This window comes from Teleopsis dalmanni, chromosome 1, assembly GCF_002237135.1.
Source record: "Teleopsis dalmanni isolate 2A chromosome 1, ASM223713v2, whole genome shotgun sequence".
Taxonomy (NCBI): Eukaryota; Metazoa; Arthropoda; class Insecta; order Diptera; family Diopsidae; genus Teleopsis; species Teleopsis dalmanni.
The window spans coordinates 50411697-50425023 of NC_051846.1; the positions used below are offsets into that span (position 1 = coordinate 50411697).

The 13327-nt window shown below is 27.0% G+C and overlaps 1 protein-coding gene across 1 annotated transcript in view; it reads left to right on the forward strand.

Annotated features, from left to right (window-relative positions):
* Nucleotides 1-13327, forward strand: part of LOC119672076 — a gene marked incomplete in the record, with an annotated part of 216918 nt that overhangs the window by 167903 nt on the left and 35688 nt on the right. Inside the window, 1 exon segment of the mRNA XM_038083031.1 lies at nt 1979-2157. Coding sequence (XP_037938959.1) covers nt 1979-2157 — 179 coding nt within the window.

Consider the following 13327-nt stretch of genomic DNA (forward strand, 5'->3'; position numbering starts at 1 on the left):
TTCAGATATTAAAAACTATATGCATTACTATATTCTATTCAACTATAATTTTTTGCTTCTTTTATTAGAATATACTTATTATCTGTAAGAAATTTTATATATTAAAAAATTGCATTTTACATTACTATATTTTACTCAACTATAATTTTTTGCTTCTTTTATTAAAATATACTTATATCTGTTAAATACCAAATTGGTTCTTGGCGACTATTAATTAAATCTTTTTAATTTAACAAATAACCTCGGGCAACTAAAGCAGAAATATGACACGTCTTTTGTCCTTTTGTCAGAGCATATAATGCACAACAACAACAACAACTTGATTGCAACTTACTGAAGCTGAAAACTTTTATAAAGTCGTTTGTTATCTTTAACAAAAGTTAAGAGATTAAAAAACAATAACAAAAAAAAAATCATTTTTGCTTGGTTCTTATGGTTACAAATGAATTAGGCGGCACAAATTTTCGTTCATTTTTCTGGTTGTATTTTCTTAAGCGTACTTAATCACTCCTAATTTTCCACACAACAATAAACTATGGGACGATATAAAAAAAAAATAAACACAAATTAAAAAAAATTAGGAAAAGGAAAAACTATTACGAAACATATGACACTATCAATGAAAAACAGCTTTAAGGCTTTTGTATATTGGGCAAGTAAAAAAATTGAAGTAGCAGTAGTAGTAGTAGTAGTAGTAGCAGTAGTAGTAGTAGTAGTAGTAGTAGTAGTAATAGCAGTATAAGAAAAGATAGTACCAAAAGTAGTAGAAGTTAAACAACAGAAGCTTAACTAATATGAACAACAAAAGCAAATATTAGTCACTCATACGCCTTGGTGTCAAAGCTTTAGGCATGAACATGGGCGTATTACAATACAAAAGAAATAACAAATCTGCTCGTTTGTTGGTTTATTTGTTTTACCTAATTTTTTGTTTGGTGTCTTATTCTTTTGCACTTTTCACTCCTTTTTGTAGTTGTTGTTGGTAATTCTGTTGTTTGTTTATGCCGAAAAGTACGAATAAGTAACAAACTCGAATTACAAACAAAAATGGTGGCGCGATGCTAGGCACTTTTTGCGAAATGGAAAACAAACGGAAAACTTATTTGCTTTTCATGCTTTTGTTTGAATTTATTTTGGTTATTTCTTCTCTAATATTTTTCTTGGTATGTCGACGTAACACCAAAAAAACAAAAATTATTAACAAAACCAAAAATAAACTAAAAAATAGCAACGAAATGCAAGCGGAACAGCAGCTGTTGGGAGAGTTTTCTTATTTTCTTGAACTTTTTTTGTTTTTTTTTTTGCATATACATATATATAACCACATACCATACATACCTATGTTTTTGAGTTATTGCTTATTCCAACAAGCTACACCACACTATTAGTCCTCCCAAAGTGTTCCTCATAATTGCCTTAAGGGTTTCGCTTTCTCTGCAGAGACTTCATGGCTTCTTGTTGTACTTTGTTTTTGTTTACTTATGCCTCAAATGTATATATTAAGAAAGAGAGGAAAGTAAAAACAGTTACGAATGTATAAGGTATATGTGTGTATAAAAATGTTGAACACTGCAGTCACCTTTGACTTCGTTTTGCACGTCTCTCAGACCCACTAGCCGTAGCTGAAATAGTGCTGGAACTTTGAAATTAATTAAAAGCTGTTAAATCGAAATAACTTTGTTGTGCTCTCTACTTCAACTTTACAATTGAAATTGTTTGCTGATTGGGTTGACATTGCTGCAATCAGCATTTTTCCGTATCGTTTATACAGTTAAATTTTTTTACATTTTACGTACAATAAAAAAAAATTTCTGTTCTAATTTAAAGTTTCTTACATTGCCATTTTAACAATCTTGCCATTTAATTTCTTTGCTTAGTTACACTAGTTTTCACAACTGACTGTGACTTCTTGACTCTGTTTTATTTAAATTGAAATCAGCAATTAAAAATGTCCTGTATTTCTCATTTCACATTTCAGCGGACCGGAAATGCTGGTAGCTTTTCATTCAAGTCCTTTTTCAGCACCGCTGCAACAAGGCATACCAAATCGTGGTTTCGAGTTAGATGTTGACATATTATTTACCGACTCGGACTCTTACGACTTCGCGCTCGGCACAAAAAACATTTGTGAATTCCACATTAACGCATCGAATCCAGGTAAGTGAAATTAGATGTCAAGTATTAAAAACGATTTTTAATTATAAGTAAGTAATGTAAGTATATATCCTGATTTAAATTTTTTTTTGTTAAAAAATAACAAATTTGTACGTTATGTACAGAATAGAAACGACTAATAAATATGTATAACGCTAAAATAAATATAATATATTGCCATAAGTTTGTAACTGTATTATATAAATGTATAATATTAGATTAAATAAATTAATATGTCAAAAGTTAAACTACAGTAACTGCATAATGATATACATATATATTCAGAGCTGTGCAATAATGATTACATTTGTAATTAGATTACACTCAATTATAAATTACTGAGTAATTATAATTGATAATTGAATTTCCAGATTATATGTGTAATTTAATTGAAAACCTCAATTACGAATTACAGTATAATCTTAATTTGTAATTTAGTTTCTGAATTACAGTCATAATTGAAATTGAAAAACCAAATTTCAAATTACGTGTAATTTGCAAAAATAATCTAGAGAAGAAGAAGCATTGAAACTTTTGAAAGATGATAAACGAATCGAAACTATGGTTGGATTTTGGGTTGTAAGTGGCCCGCATTTTATTTGCGCCTTCATTCATAGTATTTTGTTGGGTTGCTTGTTTTTGTTTTTTACATTTGGTGTGTAGAAGTGTTCCATTAGAACTTCAAAGCAGATCAAGAGGCAGAAAAATTTTTTCTTTTGTACGCAAATCGAAATCTGAATATGTTGCATTGTTGCTTTTTTTCATGAAGTTGTCAATTTAATATTGCTGTTTTTTTTTTGTATTTCTGTCTTGTGCAGTGATCGAAAATATGTATTTAGAAATGTGTATACTTGTTTCATTTGTTCGGTTGCGTGTGTACTTTTCTATGCATTTGCTCTATAATATTTGTTTGTTTTACTTGTATGTTTTTTTTTGTTTTGGATTGTAGTTTTTTTTATGAAATTTAGGAAGGTGTCTACTTCGCATGATTTTTTTTTTGTTTTAAGCGCTGATATGCATGTGTGTCAGAATGTGTATACATTTTGTTGTTTTTTTTTGTTTAATTGATTGAACATTTGACTATGAGTTGCGCGTAAATTTTTTAAAGCAAATTTGAAAAGATCGTTGTTTTTGTGCATCAAATAAATATATGCAAATTTGTAAGCAGTATATGTATGTGTGTACAATGTGTATGCAAATAATATAATTTTATCTGTAATGAGATTATGCCTACATTTATGTTTTAAGAATTATTTTTATTGCTAAATACGATTTAGAAATTATAATAACAAAAATGAGTAGAAATATGTAGTTTAAGAATAAAATTTTTGGACAAAGTCTTATGCTGGATGTATATTTGGTTTTGTATGTGCAATCATTTTTTATTGATTTTTTATTACTGTTATATATGTATATGTGTATTTTTATATTTCTGAATATAATCAATAATTTTAATAACTAATTTTTTTTAATATCGTCTAGTGATAATATGTATGTATGTATATATAAAATTTTTAAAATTATATATTTTAATATTTTGTAGCATTGTGATAACAATACCAAATATACTTTAAAAATTTATATTTCAATTTAATATGAATGCACTTGGTACAAATATTTTGAGAAAAAAATCAGTAGTAATAAGCGTGCATTTAAGGGTTTTGCCCAGTTTTATTTTTTTGTTTTTTGTTTTAAGCGAATGTGTGTACTTTTCTTCTTTTTTTTGGTTTGACTGATTTCACATTTGCTTATGCGTACCGCCTGAATTTTTCTAAGCAAATTTGGGAAGATCGTTGTTTTTGTAAGCAGTATATGTGTGTACAACGTGTATGCAAATATAAGTACAAGTTTATCTTTATGCCTACATTTGTTTTTTTAAGCGATAATGTGCATATTGATACGTTTTGTTGATTGTCTAGTTGATGAAGAATAAAGAAAAGAAAAAATTTAACTTACGCGCTTTGGTTTTATAATTTAAGACAGATTAAAAGTGTTTGTAAATTAGTTCAAGAAAATCTTTATTGAAAAATTTATTTAAATAATGTATATAAAAAAGATATGAAATTTAATTATATATTGTTTTATATCTTATACTTTCAGTTTGCGTATTTTTAAATGAATTATTAGAAAAATTTATTTATGGAATATCTTTAATTTTGTATATCATATTTAAGAATACATACATATGTATATGCCAACAACAACGCTTATTTATTAAATGTATATATTTATTAAATTAAAATTTAAGTTAATGATGAGATAATTTAATTGTGGGAAAATTGAAACATGTATTAAAAATTGCAGTTGCATAATTTAGCACAAGCTAAATTTTTCCTTTTCTTTATTTTAACTCAACTGTACAATCAAGTAAATATAATAAAATGCATATTATCGCTTACAAAAACAAATGTACGCAAACCTTATGAGCAAAACAAATTATATTATTTGCACACAAATTGATATACATATACTGCATAAAAACAACGATCTTGCCAAATTTGATAAAAAAAATGCACACGCTTCGCATAAGCAAATGTAGAATCGTCAAACCAAAAAAGAAACAACAAAATGTTTACACATTCGCTTAAAACAAAAAACAAAAAAATAAAATTGGGCAAAACCATCCTTAAATGCATGCTCATTACTCAGCTTTCCATGATAATTTTTTTCTCAAATATTTGTAACAAATAAATTCAAACTAAATTGAAATTCAAATTTTTAAAATATGTATATTTGGTATTGTTATCACATTGCTACAAAATATTGAAATATATAATTTTAAAAATTTTATATATACATGCATATTATCACTAGACGATATTAATAAAAATTAGTTATTAAAATTATTGATTATATTCAGAAATATAAAAATACACATATACGTATATAACAGGGAAAAATTAAACATTGTACGCAATTAACCATTTAATAAATATTCAATAAAAAATTATTGCACATACAAAACCAAATATACATCCAGCATAAGACTTTGTCCAAAAATTTTATTCTTAAACTAGATATTACCATATTACTACTCATTGTTGTTATTATAATTTTTAAATCGTATTGAGCAATAAAAATAATTCTTAAAACATAAATGTAGGCATAATCTCATTACATATAAAATTATATTATTTGCATACACATTATACACACATACATATACTGCTTACAAATTTGCATATATTTATTTGATGCACAAAAACAACGATCTTTTCAAATTTGCTTTAAAAAATTTACGCGCAACTCAAATGTTCAATCAATTAAACAAAAAAAAACAACAAAATGTATACACATTCTGACACACATGCATATCAGCGCTTAAAACAAAAGAAATAATAAAAACATGCGAAATAGACACCTTCCTAAATTTCATAAAAAAAAACTACAATCCAAAACAAAAAAACATACAAGCAAAACAAACAAATATCATAGAGCAAAAGCATAGAAAAGTACACACGCAACCGAACAAATGAAACAAGTATACACATTTCTAAACACATATTTTCGATCACTGCACAAGACAGAAATACAAAAAAAAAACAGCAATATTAAATTGACAACTTCATGAAAAAAAGCAACAATGCAACATATTCAGATTTCGATTTGCGTACAAAAGAAAAAATTTTTCTGCCTCTTGATCTGCTTTGAAGTTCTAATGGAACACTTCTACACACCAAATGTAAAAAACAAAAACAAGCAACCCAACAAAATACTATGAATGAAGGCGTAAACAAAATGCGGGCCACTTACAACCCAAAATCCAACCATAGTTTCGATTCGTTTATCATCTTTCAAAAGTTTTAATGCTTCTTCTTCTCTAGATTATTTTTGCAAATTACACGTAATTTGAAATTTGGTTTTTCAATTTCAATTATGACTGTAATTCAGAAACTAAATTACAAATTAAGATTATACTGTAATTCGTAATTGAGGTTTTCAATTAAATTACACATATAATCTGGAAATTCAATTATCAATTATAATTACTCTGTAATTGTAATTTAATTTGTAATTTAATTGATTTTGCACAGCTCTGTATATATTCCAATAAGTCAGCAATTTACTCGTATAAAGTTAATTAAGAATTATTAATGCATAAATTTCCTAAATAACTGTTACATATCTGTTGAGGTTCATATTAAATTGAATCATTTTATTATTAGAATAAGGTTGTAAGAACATATTTAATGAATTAATATTTAAGTAATATAAATTTTATATAATATGTACTTCATTAAGCTGAGTCTACATCAGTCGAGTATTATCATGCCCATAGGAATTAATAGCAACAACGCTTCCAGCGTTTGGAATCTACTTAAATATTTGAAAGACAAGTTAATGTTATACAGAAAACTATTAATAACTCGGGATTAACATTTCGAAATATTCAGTAATTATTACGTTTCATATATTATATTTTATACAGAATCTATTTGTTAATTCGATTAATTAAATAAAAATTGTTACACATGAAATGTTTATCTGTGACATATTTTGCATTAAAATCTCCGAGCTTTAATTAATATATTTTTTGCGTTCATAATAATTAAGCATTATGTTAAGAAAGAAATAATTAATAAAGCGAATCACATACGTTATTAATTAACTATTTGTCAACTATTTATGTATAACATTTATATAAGAATACTTCAACGCAGTTCTTCCTTACAACGCATTTTAGGACACTAAGGATAAGCCATCTATAACAAACAAAACATATGCAAATATGGAAATAGGTTATAAAGTTAAACATTTTTTATAAGGATTCTCAAGGTGCTAATGTATATAATTCAACCTGTCCTTCTTAAAACCTGACAGTAAACAATTTATATGCCTGATTTAATTGACTAAAAAGTTTTTGTGAAATAATGAAATTAATTAATTAGAAAAAAACTATTTCATAATATTAACAAAGATCTAATCAAAAAAAAAAAAATATATTAATTATCAATAGTATCAGTATCAAAATGGTTCCTGGTGATGTTACCAAATGTGACTCAAATATCTAAATGTTACTTTTTTAGTAATTTGTTTAACAATTATGAAACATGTAGTTGCAGTTATTATTTAAGTCGAAGTTATTAACAATACGCCATTTATTATTTCAAATTATTCAAATTGAAAATTTAGCTTACATAAAATGCTTATTTCTTATATTCGGTAGAAAGTTTTTCAAAAGTTCAACAGGTCGCTATATTTAAATAAGCCTAGAACGGTGTACCGCTATTTTATTCGGTAAAAATCTCTAGTAGTGACAAACACGGGCAATCTAAAATATCGAATATCAAGACAACAAGAATCATAATTAGTAATTGTCAGATACCGTTCCATTTCTTAAAATTAGCAGACTTTAAAATTTAAATTCTTTATTCTTAGCAAGTAGTTCGTTAAAATCGCTAATATAATTAATAATTTGTAAATAAAGTAATTAAAAACGGAACACTGACCGTGAGGCTTAATATCAGGACCTCCTTGCACTGTAGACATTGTATATAGGATGATAAAAAGGAATCACCAAAACACCTTTTGTTACAGTGTCCTGCTTTCGCAAGACATAGACTCTCTTACTTACGCTCTCTTGTTTGCAATTCATTAAGAAAACTAAATTCTATTTCCCTAGCTCGTGTCAATAGCTTTGTGGCCAGTACAAAATGATTATAGTGACAGGTGTCAAATTCTTAATGGTGTCACAGTGGTCTAAGTGCGTCTGCGGACGGCCTAACTAAAATTTAATATAAATTTTTATATATTTTATAACCTAACTAAAAATTTATATATTTCACGTCTTAGATGTGAAATACAAAAATAATTTCACAAAAAATGTACTTGTAATCTGCTCTTAGTTATTGAAATGAGCAGTTATAATTGTAAAGATAAAATAACTTTTAAAAAGAATTATTTTTAACAATAAGTACTTAACAAGTGAATGTTCATTTCTTTACAGAGACTTAATCATTTTCCACCTACAAATGAAATCATTTCAATTAAATGAAGTCAAATCCAAACTCGTGGAAATATTAATTTTGTGATAATCCACTCACAAAATCTACTTAATTCTTTATGAATGGAAACCAAAATTAATTACACTTTTCTGCACAATTATAAAGCATATGAATTACAATTTATTTTAAGTGTTTAATAGATTTCAACCACTTGCAAAGATTTTTTTATTCAAAAAAATGAACAAAAATTTTGGCAAATCTGTTCAAATTCAATTTAAAATTAAAAAGTATTTAAGTGAAACCAGAAATGTTCTAAGCACTCAAATTTTATTGCTCTTCATTAAATTTTGCTTTAATTCCTTCCTTTTAATGTGTCCAGCCTTTCAGTTTCCTTTTAGTTACTTAATTCAAAGAGTACCTACAACGGCTTCAGCCAACGGCAAAGAATATAAGATTTTAATTAAATACTACAAGCAGTTTTACTGTACAACTTGACGTATAAGTAATATTATTTCGCGTTGTGGGTTGCCAGCACTAATTGAATTCTTCTTTACGTTTTTTTCGTAATAGAAAGTATAAGGCAAACTGAAGGCTAAGTTAAATATAATAGTGGTAAATTATTACGGTTCACCGGAGCACGGCTGCTTTTAATTGAAATATTCAAAATAAACTCATTTGCCATATCGGTAACTATGGGAGTGGTTGCATATGGCTGTTTTACCGTAAGAGAACCATAAATGTTTTAAATTTTAGTATAATTTTAGTATAATTACGTCTTTTTACTATATGAGAATTTGTTTAAAAAGTTGCATTTGTATACTTAAAGACATCTGAGTAAACTTTTGACATGTCATAGAACAGCAGCGTTAATTAATGTGCATATTAACCCGTTCATGCTGAACGCGTAATTATTACCAATGTTAGTATTTGAAGTGATTTGCATTAATTTTCGTCAAATTCAACATCAATTTTATATACAACTGTCATGAATAAAAACCGAAAATGATGGGCCTCGCTGCTAAAATTAAGCATTGTAACGCCTGCCGCTTTAATTACCATTTTGGCGGTGCTGAAATTGAATGGCCTGTGACCGGTCTAAAAATCCTGGGAAATTTAACAACTGTGCAATAGCATTTCATTTAACTTTGGCTGGGACGACCATTGTGGGTGTTACAATAAACAAAATAACAAAGAACGATATACCCTGTTTCTAAACTCTTTTGTTGGGTTTAAACGCAGCTTTTGCAAATTTGTGTACATTTTACGGTTTATTTTTGAACATTTTCACGCATTTACAACGATTTTACTTACTTTTATACATTTTAATTATAAAATCAACGAATTTTAATATAAATTTTAATGCTCTATTTAAATTTCTGTTCAAATTAATTGGAATTTTATTTTTCTGTTTTTTCGTAAAAAATTGTCAAAAATATATTTATAAAATTGCAAGCAAAAGTTTATTGAGCGTTAAGTATACGTACAATTTAACAGATTCTTAATAAATTATTTACCATTTTGAATATGAATTGAATTGAAATGAAATGCAATGAAATTAAGTTTCAGCAAGTTTTTGATGAAATTAATTAATTTAAAATTGATTTAAATCTAACAAAAAATAGTATACAAAAGGAACTATCAAGATTTGTATACATTACCTTAGAAAATACAGTAAATAAAATTCTAGTACAAAAAGTTGACCATTCAACGATTGAGTTCAACCTAATACTAAGGAATATCGTAAGCAAATCTGATACTTAAAAAACTAGTTTTGATAGTGTATCTCTAGTCATGCCGTTGATTTCACGCAAGTTATGAATATCTATCAAGTGTCCCTTGGAAAAAATGTTATGCTATGAAAAATTAAATTTTTATTGTTGCAGTTTAAACATAATGTTCTAGTTTAGGGGTGCAAAGACTCTACTACTTGCTTACTTAATTACTCTTGTCCTTTTCTTCTCGTGGAACATAGAGCCTCTGTCATAGATCTAAGCCTAACTACCATATTTTAGGTGGTTCGCGACATACATATACCATTCCAGGTATAATTTGCATTATGGAGTTTTCTGTTTATAATTCTGCGCCATATTTGTGCTGGTGCGCCATTCCTTCTAGAGTCTTGAAGGTTCCATCTGAGTACTGTTCTTGCAATATGGTTCGCCAGCCTTGGAAGTGTTTGATCAATCCATCGCCATATGCGTCGACCAATCTTAACTGAAACGGTTTCTTGTTGTGTACAGCTCCACAAACTCCAAAGCCTCTGTTACATATGGTCTAATCACGGTAGTCGGATTTTAACAATGTTTGCCCATTCATCTCAATTAGTATTCGAGTATAAAACCTCAAGTATAATTAACTTTCACCAAAATAGACAAGTTGATTTAAGTTAATGTGATATTAACAGACCACAAGATAAATATAACTGACAAAGTAGTTAGAATTACTAAACTAGAATTACTTTTAAACTGTTGTCTAGGAAAATAATATTTCATTTACACTTTTGTTGGAATGTAAGTAAGTCACTAAAATTGTCTTGACAACTCCTCCTCTTGGCTATTAAGAACATTCACATTGAAAAATTTCATGAAACTTCAAAGTTAGTATGTTTTCAAAATTAGAAATATGTATGAGTAATCTTCAACGAATACGTTGATATATATACATAGTATATTCACATATGTAAATTCTTCTTTTTCTTAAAAAAGTTTGATCTGTCTTTCAACATGTTTTTATATGAGAATCAATATTAGTATTGTTCCTTAATTGTAAGCACATAATCAGATTATTTCTCAGTAAAGAGAGGAAGAAGGATTATAAAAACCAAATATGAAGTTAGCAAATTAATTTTTGTGATATGTTAAAGAAATTTATATCAATTATATTATATTAAATATCTTTATATATAGATTAAGTTATATATTTAGCAGTCAATTTTTATTATTATTTCTGTGAAAATTATTTATTTGAATCAATACACTATTACTTTTTTCATTAAGTTCTCTATATAGACAATGCATTTTTGCAAAATAAGTGCAAATACAAAGTCTAATCAACACGTAAAAACATAAATAATAGAGTGTGTTGCACGATTGTGTATTTACCAACCCAATGTGTTGAATATTTCAAATTGTTTTCCGAAACCACAAAACCTATGCAATAGCAACAAAATCATACAGTTGAGCCGCAGGGCATCATATACACAAACATTCCCAAAACGTGGTCAGGAGGAAATAATTATTATTGTGGTTCAAATGTCATGAAAGGTTTGTTCGAGCAGAAAATGCCCGATTATGGATGGCACAGTTTCAAATGCTTAGTATTTAAAAAATTTAATTGCCACATCAGTACCATTGACATAAAAATACACTTTTTCAAAATATATTTCTATCTTTGCAGCATGCTGTGGCAAAACAAAGAACAAGATAATAATAATTGACAAATGTTTAATATGTCCGAAATACATCAAAAATCTTGTAATTAAAAAAATTGATTTTCAATTATTTGTTTCCCAATTATTTGAGAATATTTTTTCAAATTTTTTTTTTATGTCTTTCAAATAGAATTTCAAATAGTCCCTTTGCAGCATATCGGTAGATTTTGTATTTCATCCAAATAAAACACCATCCATACTAAATTAAATGAAAATTTAATTGTCAGAGAGTAGGCAAATAAATTCAAATGCATAAGCTGTTTTAAATGCTAATTACAGCTCATTACTATGCAATTTTTTCTAATTGCTATGTCCACACCAGAACAGTTTAATAAAGTCATTACCGAGTAGGCATAAGCCTATAATAGAATATGTGCAATTTTGAATTTGAATATAAATTTTCTAATTTTGGTGTACGCAAAAACCTGTGTTGTTGTTTGTGAACATTTTTTGGTCGATTAAAATAGATCTATATATTCATAATTATTTGGAAAAAGGGATTGCACAAATTTTACGTATTATTTAAATTGGGTTAAGATCCGAGAGTCGTAAAATCTATGCGATTCTAGAAAAAAAGTAAATTTCATTATTTGAACGCGACAAGTCACAGAAGTTCTTCATTGATAGAATTATAAAATTACATGAAAAATTATTAGGGGCCTTGAATAGTTATGGCTAATATATACTTGAATAACATTGATATTCAATAATGCCCATTTATTGTGCAAAAGAAACGCAGATATTTTTGAATACCTCCCAACAATAAGAATAAACATTCCATTAGAACTTCACTTGAAAAACACAAGTAAGAAATATTTACTTTACTAAAGTCCTTTATTTAACAAAAACAATATTAGTAAAAAATAAAATCAACACAAACAAACAAATGCTACAATTACACACATAACCTTAAACACGTGTCACAAGAAAACGTCAACATTTTATTATAAAAAAGTTTAATCCATACAATAGTGTTTTGATACAAAAAATCAAATAACATCATCAAAGAATATATTGAACATGAAAAATATGCACTTAAATTATTTCAGAAAATAAATGAACATACTAACTATACCCATATTTAATCCACAGCTCTATTCATATTTTAAGAGCAGAATAACAGAATACCAGTAGATATATATTCAAGCCCAAAGTCTAGTTCTAGTCAATAAGTAAACTATAAATACATAGTTATAATATAAACAATTAGCAGTATAAACAGTTCGCCTATTAAGAAAGATGTACGGTAAACAGAAACCATCTTTAATTATTCTAGAGGTACGGTAATCAACATTGTAGCGAAATAATCCACAGATCTATTTTAAAAGTTAAAAATTATTCCAACTGCACTTTATTTCCTTTTATATAAAAATTTTTTTTATGCATTTTTTTGCATAAATTAAACAAAATAAAATATATATATGCTAATGAAATTATCATTACAAATTATAACTCTTGTTTAGTTTCTCTTCACACTCCTACATTGCGTTCAATATGTAACTAAAGAACTTTTTGTTTATTTTAGATTTTCCTTTGTAATCTACGTAGTTTCTGGTAAAATCCATCTTTTAAACTTAATTCTATTTACAATTTCTAAAAAAAATTGCGAATTAAAGCATATGGTTTAACTGCTGTGTTACTACTGCTGCTTTAACATCGCATAATGTTTATGGCACATGTTCAAAACTTTAATTATAGAATCATTAATAATCAAAATAAACGGTACTTAAAAGTTTATTTATATACTTAGCACATAGTATAAAAAAGTCAATATCATAATTTCATATTAAAAATTTTG